Raw genomic sequence first — 12,489 nt, forward strand, 5'->3', positions numbered from 1 at the left:
TTTTTAAGTATATAAGAAAAAAATAAGTTGATTAAAATTGATTATTGTATTACTTATTATACTACTTATTGTATTCCATAAAATTTATTTTAAATATATTTTAAACAGGATGAAATAAGCGTAGACTGCCTGGACTTCAACAAGAAAATCCTCCACACAGCCTGGCATCCGCACGAGAGTATCATAGCCGTAGCTGCCACGAACAATCTTTTCATATTCCAAGACAAATTCTAGCGGGGCCCCTTAGCTATGCCTTAGGTGAGCGAGGACATAATATACAATACAAATCTACTAAACCTTTTATTTGCAACCTACAGCCTTTTATTTGCATCATAGAAACATATGTGCAAGCAATAATTAGGATTATATTGTTGAAATTATTAAAGATTAAGAATTTGTGAATTTGGAAAGGAAATCTCGCAATTGTTTGAAAATATTGTTATATTAAATGATGTCTTAGGGATTATTCGTGATTCTACTTAAACCTAAACTCATTTGTTCAATAAGATTTTGAATTTATATATCTTTCCAAAGTCATAAAATAATTTCTGAATTAAATGTAAAGGTGTAAATGATTTTATGTAATATACAATAATTTACATTTTGATTTGAAGCTTTTAGATCTAAAAGAAATAAACGCGACAAAAACTAGAATTTATATGAATGATACAAAAAATGCTATTAAAAAGTCCATAGAATAGATATAGCCTAATAATGTTTTTAATAATTCTGCAAATTATTAATATGTCCTCCTTGCCATAGGCTAGTGTTAATTCTATCATGTTACAAAGAGGTAATTGTCAGTTAAAGTTCTTAATATAATAAATGACGTACATAAAACCTTCATACGCAATTCATATTTAAATAAAAATATAAAAAAATATACTTGTTTAAAGTTTAAAGCATCACATTAATTCACTAATTCAAGCTATTACTGACAAATACCTCCCCATATGTTAAATCAATTAATCAGTTTGTATGTTTGTTATTCTCATGTTATACAATTTATATGTGAATTAAGTACCACCGTCTATACCAAATAAATTTATAAATAATTCATAAAAAGGACTGATCCGAATTGTTTTTGGATCTCTAAATCTGTAAAAGTTATTAACGGGCACATTGATTATTAATGTTTTAAAAGAATGTGTTTGTAAAATGTTTGTCGATTTGCAGTAATAAATATGAACTTAACACAGTAACATAAGGCTTAAAATGTAATTGCAATCCATATCAATGTAATGTTAAACTGTAAACATTTCAGTGTTGCCCTTTTCATTTGTTTAAAATGTCCAGTTTTTTTTTAAATATTTCAACATATTTTATAACAAACATACAATCTGACGCGATATCGCTAGCTAGGTACTAAGGCCGTTATTCAAACACTGATATAATTTATACGCTTTTCATACTTAAGGTTCTAAGCGGTAATTAAGTATTTATTGTTTAAATGAAGAAAAACACGAAAATAGGTTGTCGCTTGACCATACGGATGAGATTAGTTAGAATTATCAATTGATAGCTACTGATGTGTTAAATCTATGACGACAGACATGCACAGATAACAAATCGCATATATTTCATACGTCAGTGTTACCAGTCCAGATATTGGTATTAAATTCGGGACACAGGGGTGAGTTTCATTTGTAATATCATTTTATTGAAATACTCCTGTGAACCTAAAATAGCCATAGAACCGTCACCATGTCGCGAATATTATTATAAGTAAGAAAAAAATATCGATTATGTATGAATTCCAAACTTCGTTAATATAATTGGTTCGTTTAGTATGTCTTAAAATTACAATCAAAATATGGTCTGAAAGGACAATGAATGCTGGTTAGTAACTACTATGCGGATTAATTATGGGATCGTATACGTAATATGAAACGCCTAAGGTTGCACTGGTTTTTTTTTTTAATTTTTTTACCCGTGCCTTACACTGAACGCAGTGTTTTTTTGTTAATCGTCGTTCTTTTATTTATTATGTATTTTTTTTAAGTCTTTGTGATTGTTTTTACTCGATTCGGGGTTGTAACCCTCATGTTAACACTGACTTGATGTTTGTTAAAGAGTTGTTACTAAGTCTGCCCTCTTATCTATAAACCATTATTTTCTATTCTATCCAAAGTACAATTCATCTGAATAAAGTCTCGTTACATAAATTTGAATATAAATCCTTTAAATTTCAATTTTATTATGAATAGCGACAGCAATGTTACAAAATTGATTTCTAACGTTGTAGCCGGGCTGTGAATTTTGTGCTTTAGATGTTATATAAGTTGCTATCGAATAGAATGCCTTATAACATTTTAATAACAATTGTAATCCTTCATCGAGGGCAGAAAATGGTAAAGAATGTTCTGGATAGAAATTCTATAAAGGTATAGGAAAGAACACGGTGAATTTTTATATTCACATAATAAGTCTAAAGTCAAGAAAAAGGCAATATCCAAGATTGTTACATTAGAAATAAAAGTTCATTAGGGATTAATTGGGCATACATTACTTACAGTACATTGTTAACAGTTTTATGTGATTTAGTTATTCACTTAATTGTATTTATAAGGAAGCTTGAACGATATAATATGTAATTGATGAAAAAAAAAATGTAAATAAGTGAAAGTAAGGAGGCCTGAACAATATAAATATAGGATACTATGTCACAACACTTGTATTATTGTACAGTTATACATATATTGTACTTTTTGTAAAGCTTTCTAAAAAAATTATGTTCACCGATTATTAAATAATTTTTTTTTAAACGTTTTTATTGAGTGTTAACGAGTCAAACGTCTGTTGATAGTTTAATGGACATTCGATTGACGTCAATAATATACATACAAAATTAGAACCATATCATAATTAATTTGTTAAAATTTCACTAAAATAAAACATTATATGAACTAGTTCAGCGACTGTGACAAGGTCCTAAATAGTGTATATTATTGACCGTCTCCTATAAGCCTCTGACAAAATAGGATCGTAAGGCACTTCCATAGCTTGTGAATGAATCCCTAATTACATTTTTTTATGTTGATCAGTTTGTATAGTTGATCTAAATTAGGTTTCATTGTGAGGGGCCCGGTCAATTCCCCACGCGTTAGATTAAGCGAACACAAATCGATGCTGTCTGCTATGTTATTGGCCGATAGGAATAATAGTGATAAATGTGTGATATTTATCGGAAAAATAAAATTGCCTTCGCAGCTAAGTTACTTGTTGCTTTGAAAGCAATTTTGGAATTGACTAAGACCCCACGTATCAGTGTAAAAATGAGCTTTGTAGTATAAAGCAAAGACATGTAGTCGGTGAGTGAAAGAGGATGTGTGTACGTCTTAATTTAAGTCTAGGTTATAGTTAGGCAAAAAAAAACTGTGAATGCATACAGTGAATAAAAAAAATCCGTTTTTTTTCTTTCCTGCATCGAGGGATCAACAGGTCGCTTTGTGATAAGGGCGTTGTGTGATAAACGGACAAATGTATGTGAAAGTTTGTGAGGTACCTCGAGATGCGATTGTTGACAACGAAATCATTGTGGCTGCCGGTCGGTTGTCGCGCCTTCGCCTTGACGCTTTACAAAGTTCGCTTTCTATTGATTCATTCATGCTTCGTTGGTAAATTTAAGATATATAAAATGTGTCAAAAGCATTTCAAAAGTGTGAAGTCTACTTGGCTAAGTCGGACAAAGGAAGTAAATTCGATGTTTTCTTAAAATTTTATAAAACATGGTCATTAATGAAAAAAAAAAGAATGTATATTTCGCTAGTTTTTAATTAACTGTGGCAAAAATAAAGGAAACTTGTACTGAATTTGACCGTTTAGCCGTATTCTGTAATGGATTTTATATTTATAGCATGAATGTTATTTTTTTAATTTTGGTGTTAAAATATTATGTATAAATGTGCCATGGTATCAAGACGAGGGCGCGGGCGTGTTGTGCGGGAGTTGTTGTTGAATCCAAAATATTTCCTATAATATAAATTTTTATATCTGATACTTTGTTTTATTATCAGTCCTTAATCATTATTAATTATTTACTTTATGTTTTTAAAAATAAATTAAGCTAAAACTGAACCATGGATATAGCAGTACTAACATGGATATAGAGTAGCAGACTAAATAAGGCAACTTAGTACTGTTGATAGTAAATAAATTAACTTTCATTTAAAAAAAAATAATAAAAATAACAGATGTGAAAGTAGGCAAAGTACCTTTTTCAAACAATTACTCGTGTAATATTCTCTCGACTTTTATGACTCACCAATAAGGAAATTGATTCAAAAAATAATCTATTAAATAATAGATTTTTTATTATTTTTTAACAATATTGGCCCGTGATTCAGCTAGGCAACCCATTTTCGATTTATTAATGTACATGATCTAACATATATAATGTTTATTCAAATAAGACATATTTCAAATATCGTATCTCGTACTAAAATATAATAAATGTGTATAATATATTTACTATAATAAATATAAAAAAATTATGGATGTTTTTTTGCATGATTGCATGCCATAACGAACTTCATTACATACTAAACTCATGCGCCATTACTAAATGTTGAAACTAACAATAATTTAGTAATACCTACATGTATTTTATGTACGATACTAAAAGTTAAAATATTTTTACTTTGAGGTAAGGTTTGAAAGGTGAGTTAGCCAGTATAACTGCATGCACAAAGGAGATAACATCTTAGCTCCCTAAATCAGTGGCGCTTTGATGTGATGTAAGGAATGATTAGTGTTTCTTACACCGCCAATGTCTATGGTGGTGGTGGTGATCACATGGTGGTCATCAGGTGGACCATTTTTGCACGTCATAATGACATAATTAACCTTAGGTTTAATTATTCGGTTTAATAACTGTTTGCCTCTAAGGAATATTTCGCCGAGCAACGAGCGGAACGAGCGAGTGCTTCCGGATACTTAAGAGGTACCTTTTAAAGGTTTTCCTGAGTAATAAAATATATATATTAGTTTGCCATTCAGTAATGTCTTTAGTCAATTACCTAGTACATTTAGCAATTTTGCGGGTCAAATTTAATTTTGACCGGAAACGTGTTTTTTCTGTAACAACAATTATATATAATTGCGATTATTTTGCTTTGTAAAACTATTTTTGAGTAAAAATAGCGTATAGAACTAGTTAAAAATTTCGTGGGATTTGAAAATGTTTAAAAACTACGAACGAATTTTTTGAATGACAAGTCTAGTTCGACAGTTCGTTAAAGTTTCGTTGATTGGCTTGCTTTAAAAATGCTTTTATACGGAACTAGTACCTATTTCATTGCTCGGAGGCAAAATACTATTCATAGGTTGAATAATTATTTATAAAACAAACACTCATATGAATAGGAAGCAGTTTGATTCCTTAATTCTCTTACGTTTGTGCAATATTTGTTAATACTCTATGTTGAAAACAATATTTTTGCAATGAACCTTTTGAATATAATTTATTTGTTATTTATCTGTTAAAAATGACAAATAAAAAGACTATGATGTTTTAACGTAAAAAAATATTTTATTTCAATATTATGATTATAATGGAGGGATTATTTAATACTATTTCTTGATATCGTTTAAAAAATATATATTACTATGAAATCATTTAAGAATATTTACATAATGAAAAGATTTCACAGTATTCAGTGCTTGTAAGTAAATAGTAAACATTTTAAAATTATAAACATTTATTTATAGTTTTAAGAACGATGTACATTTTTTTTTTATAAATTAGAATTAAAAAACCAAAGCATTTGATATGTTTTAAAAACTGGACATCGAATATGATAATGGACGTTCTTGAAAGCGCTTTGCAACTAAAATGTTGTTTGAGAGATACGCATAGAAAGAGATTGGTAAGAAAGTTTGTAATTAATATATTAGACTAGCTGCCCGTCCCGGCTTCACACGGGTACGATAAGGGTTTACATGATACGTTTAATTGAATGATAAACATTTCGCTGGCCTCACCAAAGTTTCATCACAGTTGGATGAAAAGTAATAGTAGGAACGCATAAATGCCAAAATACAAACATTCAGTTTCATTTATTAAGAATCTTCTATATATGAATATAATATATTTTATACTGCAGGTAGTTAATACAACTCGCGTGGTAGAATTTCATCGAATACTATATGCAGAATTGCTCACGATTTACTCCTGAATTGTAGCAATACCCATCTAGCCATTGGCCCATCTCAGAGTTTTTAGTTTTTATAAATCTACATTTCGTTATTCAGGAAATTTTAGCAGATTCCAAGGTAATGATTTTGCAAGAAGTAAATGAGCCGTTTTTAAACATGGCGGTCTCAAAGGCGGCGACCTTGCTCGGCGCATACGACGTTAATATAACCGACAACCTGGTTTGGGAGCAAGATTATATGGGCAGGTGATTTTTAATATCATAACAGCCTTTGAGATTAGAGTAAGTTTCTTTATGTAACTCTTTGGTTCAAACCAAAAAGGTAATTATGCTACATCTGTTGTGATACGTGTACCTTAGTTTTTATTTTTTAATTTAAAAAAGTTTTACGATTTTGTTTTTTTTAGGATATTCTCGTATATGGCGGATGCTATATTCGTTGCTACTAGGACACATATGTGCGTGCAAAGGTTCGCAGAACAATCCAGCGTTCCGGTTCTATGCATGCGTTCTAGAACTCATGCTAGTATACAAGCTTTGAGCACAATTATGTCTATCATAGTTAGTTCATATTTGGAAATTTATTCTTATACCCATAACACCTTCGCTCTTTGTTTGTAGTATAATTGGACTACGTAATATTGCAATTGTGAGACGCGTACTAAATAGTAGAAAAAAAACGTTCGAGAACTATTCCATATAATATAATATGTTATAGGTTCATTGGAATATTTAATTTCAAAACAGAAAAATACACACAAATGCAATGTCTATCTATTATTTCATCTGTTGTAGCAACCAGGGCTGGATTATCTGTTAGGCAGTGTAGGTAACTGAATAGGAGCCCTATATTATAGTAAAAAACATCGTAATTATAAATAAAAATATATTTTAGGAAGTTAGAATACCGTAAAGAAGTTACGTGCGTTGACTAGACACGTTAAATCCGCCCTGATAGTACCAAAGGAAGTATGTAGTGAACTACTACAAATATATGTATTTACTATTAAAACTTGGTCTCTCATCAGATCATACAATTGAATTTTATACCAGTTGCACTCTCACGCTGGTGAAAATACTTACTGGTACTTGGTGGTGGTTTGTGCAAACCCGTCTTGGTAGATACCACCCACTTCTCATAATTATATTCTATTGCCAAACAGCAAATACTTAGTATTGCTGTGTTCCGATTGGAATGGTGAGTTAGGTAGTGTAAAAAAGGTTAGTTAATTGAGTAAACAAAAGTTTTAATCAAATTATTTTTAATTTTTAACACACGTTTTAGGAGGAATTTGGTTCGTTGAGGAATTTAAATTTCGCATACTGCGGATCGCCTCACCCGGTTTTGAATTCTTATCTTTTACTGTGTCCAATGCTTGGAGCCAATATTAGATTTAAATGCTGCTGCCAGGTATGGTTGTGTTGATTTATTATTAAAAAAAACCTTACTTTAATAACCTGTTGTAATAAATGGCTGCGCGGAGTTAGATTATTGCCTTCGTTTTTAATCCTTTAATTTAATTCGACAATTATTGTTGCTCATGTGTCAAAATGAAAATTAAAATCGATAATCGTTCTGCGAACTTGTGTAAACTCGTTGGTCTCGAGGAAAAATGTTGGTTACGTTATATAAGTAACAGAATGCATTACTGTTTATTATGTACTTTGATACTTACCATTAAACTGAATATTTACTTTATTTATAATTTAAAAGTTAATTATTTCGTCCTCCCTCCCCTCTAAAACTAAAAGATAAATAAACTGAGTTACATTAATCATTAACAGTTATAAATATTAAAGAGTACATACTAAAAATGCTTTTTATAATTAAATTTATTACATCTTTATATTACAGAAATGTCCCGTGAGTCCGTTATTGTTCAAAGCAAGTGAAGATATAGCCTCACAAACTCATACCGGACTCAAGGAGTGCTCATCAAAAGAGCAAGTTTTGAAAGACGCGGATGTAATTATAGCTGGTCCATCCAATGTGAAGAAAGTTGACGAATTTAAACTTCGTGTTACGGTACAAGAAGTAAACTTACGTTATTTATATATCTGTGGTATCACACTACAAAATAAGTAAAAGAATCTAGTCAAGTGCCAACTTTATTATCTTGGTGTGCATGACAGCTACGCTTGACAATCGCCAAACGTCATACTACGTTACCAGAATGTGTGTATATAGTGGCCAACTGTTGGTCGCTATTTTTTCGACGCGGTCTCAGCTTTGACAGTTTATCCTAGACATATAAATAATAATCAAAGGAAATAAACTAGTCTTTACTGAGTTTCATTCCGTTTATTTTTCCTGGATACAAAGCACATTTTCCGGTTCACGCTGATACATTTACTGTGTTACGCACTTTTTTATTGATAGAGGGAAATAAAAAAACTGATAAATAATTAAATTGTCTATGTATAAGAGATTAAACCAATCTTTTTTTATATTATAATCGTATTTTATAACATTAAGCCACAAATACACCATATGCCAGCGTGTTTAATATTGGGCCATCGTTTTCGATCGACGTTGAACTCGCGTGTTGGGTCGAAGTTGGGGTCAGCGTGTTTGGCCTACATGTACACAATTATTATTATTTTTAATTGTGGCTTTTATTTGTTACGCGAAGGCACAAAATATTTCGCCAGTGTCACTTGTGTTTGAACAGTTCACAATGAGATTACTGTTTACGTCTATATATGCGTGTTATTCATTCAGTGTTGACCGCTTAATAAAACGAATGAAGATATTTTCTATTAGAGCAACCGAATATCTTCTACAGTGCTATTATTATGAGACTTATAAATACGATTCCAATCATAATTAGTTTCAATTAAAAATATAATTATTAAGTAAATTATAAGTTATTTAACCAGAACTTTATCTAAATACATTTCATAAATAAATAAAATAAAATCATCTAGACACTTTCATATATTAGTAAATAGAGACTAGTATATACAGTTAGGTAAAAATATGTTTTCAAAAGTAGTTATGTTTATTTTGTCAAATTGTTTCATTGAATACTTAATATTTTATATATAATAACATGCTTAAGTCTCACTTTTTTCAGGATATCGAGTCTCACACAAAATGCAAGTGGTTATTTTTTCACACCATTCCCCGAGGAAGTGAAGTCAGTGATAATCTGTTTCATCATGAAAATTCAAGAACATTTGATGCTTTTGAAAATTTTCAATATATAGCCGCAGCTCTAATGTGTTATGTAATAAAAGATCACAAATTTTGATTGAATTAAATTTTTTTTCTATTGAATAGTTATTTTTTAAAGTTTTCATTTTAGTTCCCAAGGTTGGTGGTGCACTGGTGATGCAATGAAAAGTTAATATTTCTTACAGCACCAATTCCTATAGGCAGTGGTGACCACTTCTCATCAGGTGTCCTCTTTGTCTGTCCGTCTAGCTATATTATAAAAAAAGAATGTTATAGTATAGTGTATATCTTGAATTTGAATAGTAGAATATATTGAATATTTTATAAGTAACACAAGGCAAGGACTCCTGTCCTTTTGAGAAGGTTTGATGTGTATTCTATCAAATTAAATATGTGGCCAATGTGTAGGTTTTCTCACAATGCTAGGGTTATTTAAATTAAGAACATATAAATCAGTAGTGTTTGCCGGAGTCAAACCCAAATCTACGTTTACGGGTCACATGTTCTACTGAATAAAATTTCAGCAAGTTACCTAAGTGAAATATAAACCTATTGATTATTTGAATTTTATCTGTAAAATTGACCTAACATTTTTGGACACCATTGTCCAGACCATTCTGTATTGCTTTAGTGGAACTTGTAAACTTAACATCAAATGTGTTGTAAATTAAAATCATTTTGATATAAACTATATTTACTTTATTTACATACCTAAAAGCTTTAACTTATTGACTAAATTTCATTCAGTTAATCGGTTTGATTTTTATATTTCCCGCGGAAAATTTTTGGTAACGGCACAACTCCAGGGCATGGAACTTGGCCATACACTTCACATATACACGGTCTTTCACAACCTATACCAAAGTTAGCTGGGTTATCCTTTTTTTCAGCAGCTATGGCCTCCGCTTCCAAGACCTCTTTCGACTTCCCAACAGTGTTCATTAAATGTTCCAAAATGTCTTCCTTAGTCTTGTTGTCTATATCAACCAAAATCCGTCGTCCATCTTCGAAATAACACTTAATAAATGGTGAGGGCGTTAAGTTTTTGAACGTAGCCACTTGAACATCGGGATTTTTATATTGGATTTGTGGTAAATACCAGAAAACGAACTCCTTCGCACCTGTATTATTTTGGCCATGAATGTTATATCCCACAGAGAATATTCTTATCTTGTCTTTAAATACCAGTTTTCCAGCGTTAAGATAATTTAATGTTCGTCTAATAGGTGCTCTACCTTTCATAAAAGGCATTTTCAGTGTTTTATTTTATTCAACGAATAACCTCAAAACAGCGATTAACAATACAAATGAAATGACAGTGACTTCTTGAAGTTTGACATAGTCTGACTTGCGTCCTGAAATAGGTACTTACAATGTAACTTTTATATTTTACAACAATTTTTTTAGTAATATTCAAATTGTCTATTCTATTTGTCATTCTGTCATGTCAATTGAAATAGTTTCAGGAATGTCTTGAATAATTTCTAGTCTATTTTTCTGTACAATCATGTAAACTTAGTAAAAAAATAACCGATTAGCGTCGAAATGGATAAGTAAAATATATTTGAACCGCTAAAAATAAAAATGAAGTGTTCAAGAGTAAAAAATCCGTGTAAAATATGTTTTGAATCTGTTAAAACGAAAAACGGATTACAATGTCAAGGAGCATGCAAAAAATGGGCGCATTTTAAATGTCTAAATTATACGCCTGGTAAAATTCAAGACATTAAGGCTGGTTTAATAGAAATAACTTGTCCATGTCCGGACTGCAATATGGCACCACCCAAGGAGAAACTAGTTAATCCGCCATATACATGCACTAATACCAAATGTCCTGCAAATAAACTACCGGTTTGTACTTCTAAGGAATGTCCGAGTAAGCGCACTCCTATACCTAAATATCCGTCCCCACCTATTGATAATAGTCCAAAGGTATCAACACCATGTACTCCCCCACCACCACCAAAGTGTACCATAAGAAAAAACTCATCTCCTCACCAAATTCAAACAAAGCCCAAACAGCAGACAAGGGGTGATCCACACACTTCGAAGTTAAATCCACATTCATGCTCTCCACCAACTAGTCCTCCAATTTCTAAGCCTCAAAAACTTGCAAAGCCATACCAGCCTCATAGCCCGTCGCAACAGTTATTAAATAAACCCAATAGGCATGTTTGTAGCCCCAAACAATCTGAATCTTGTTCGAATTTTACTCGAACTAACTCGACTTGTCCAGGTGAGTTAATTAATTATAGCATATTAATTGTTATATATAACGCGGATATTAATATATAACCTATTAGAAGTCGATTTGTTTGTAAAAAAATTATTTGTCTCTATTGCTCTCTTAATTTTATCTTTACTGTAGTTTGATTGTAGATAGTAAAATTTTATGTAAAGTACTAATATTAATTCGGTGTGCAATGATTTTTTATTGAATATCAATTTCGTAAGTTAAAGTTTATAATGTTCAAGTACTTTATTTAATTTAATTTTAAGTTTATATGTTATTTCTTTAAATTCACGTAATCAATTAAATGAAAAAACTGCAAACATCGGAATTGCAATAAACTTATGTATAATATGTTATAGATAAACAAGAAATGGAAAATCTCCGTGCGATTTCTTCGGATTCTCAGGTGAATGTTAACCCGGGCCAAGTAACGCTGTACTCGGCAATTGAAAATTTGTGCACAACAGTCGGTGAACTTTCACATCAGCTTAAAGATCTCATGTGCAAAATGAATCACATATAAATAAAAACATACCAAATATTACCAAAATATTTTATTTATTTTATTAGTGCAGTTTTAATGTATATAGTTAATTTTCAGCCTACGCGTCATGTCGAATGAAAAGGTTTCCGCACGATGAATTCCTTCATTACAAGATGAATAATTAACATATTAGGCATATGAAAATGTATATATACGTTGGTAGACGTAATATTTAAAAAGCGAATGTGTGATTCTACTTTGAAACAATAGTGGTATCGTTTTAATTTTCATGACACTATGCCATTTATTGTTAGGACTGTCAAACAGTATCCACCATGAGAGAAACCATTTGAAAAGTTAACGACGTCCGAAGTTCTGGAATAGCCGTAGATCAACCCGATTTAATTAATTGAGTAACGTTTTTAAGAGTTGAAAATTA

The 12,489-nt window shown here is 31.0% G+C and overlaps 4 protein-coding genes across 8 annotated transcripts in view; 3 read left to right on the top strand and 1 right to left on the bottom strand.

Annotated features, from left to right (window-relative positions):
• Window positions 1-3,997, top strand: part of LOC113402646 (protein phosphatase PP2A 55 kDa regulatory subunit) — a 45,727-nt gene extending 41,730 nt beyond the window's left edge. For all 5 annotated transcript variants that reach the window (XM_064218819.1, XM_064218822.1, XM_064218824.1 and 2 more), the window contains one exon: window positions 109-3,997. In XM_064218819.1, coding sequence (XP_064074889.1) covers window positions 109-234 — 126 coding nt within the window. In that variant the 3' untranslated portion in view covers window positions 235-3,997. The remainder of the gene's footprint in view (window positions 1-108) is intronic.
• Window positions 3,998-5,730: 1,733 nt separating this feature from the next.
• LOC113402649 (ornithine transcarbamylase, mitochondrial-like) lies at window positions 5,731-9,413 on the top strand. Its single transcript, XM_026642952.2, has 6 exons — window positions 5,731-5,867; window positions 6,253-6,401; window positions 6,563-6,716; window positions 7,441-7,566; window positions 8,011-8,181; window positions 9,233-9,413. The coding sequence occupies exons 1-6, from the start codon at window positions 5,796-5,798 to the stop codon at window positions 9,407-9,409; spliced, it is 849 nt and encodes a 282-aa protein (XP_026498737.2). The 5' UTR covers window positions 5,731-5,795; the 3' UTR covers window positions 9,410-9,413.
• A 596-nt stretch (window positions 9,414-10,009) lies between these two features.
• Window positions 10,010-10,690, bottom strand: LOC113402647 (small ribosomal subunit protein mS25). Its single transcript, XM_026642950.2, has one exon. The coding sequence runs from the start codon at window positions 10,582-10,584 to the stop codon at window positions 10,081-10,083; it is 504 nt and encodes a 167-aa protein (XP_026498735.1). The 5' UTR covers window positions 10,585-10,690; the 3' UTR covers window positions 10,010-10,080.
• A 143-nt stretch (window positions 10,691-10,833) lies between these two features.
• On the top strand, window positions 10,834-12,098 carry LOC113402661 (uncharacterized). The gene is made up of 2 exons (XM_026642967.2): window positions 10,834-11,569; window positions 11,926-12,098. Exons 1-2 carry the CDS (start codon window positions 10,918-10,920, stop codon window positions 12,087-12,089), a joined length of 816 nt encoding a protein of 271 aa, XP_026498752.2. The 5' UTR covers window positions 10,834-10,917; the 3' UTR covers window positions 12,090-12,098.
• Window positions 12,099-12,489: the final 391 nt, after the last annotated feature.

This window comes from Vanessa tameamea, chromosome 24, assembly GCF_037043105.1.
Source record: "Vanessa tameamea isolate UH-Manoa-2023 chromosome 24, ilVanTame1 primary haplotype, whole genome shotgun sequence".
NCBI lineage: Eukaryota > Metazoa > Arthropoda > Insecta > Lepidoptera > Nymphalidae > Vanessa > Vanessa tameamea.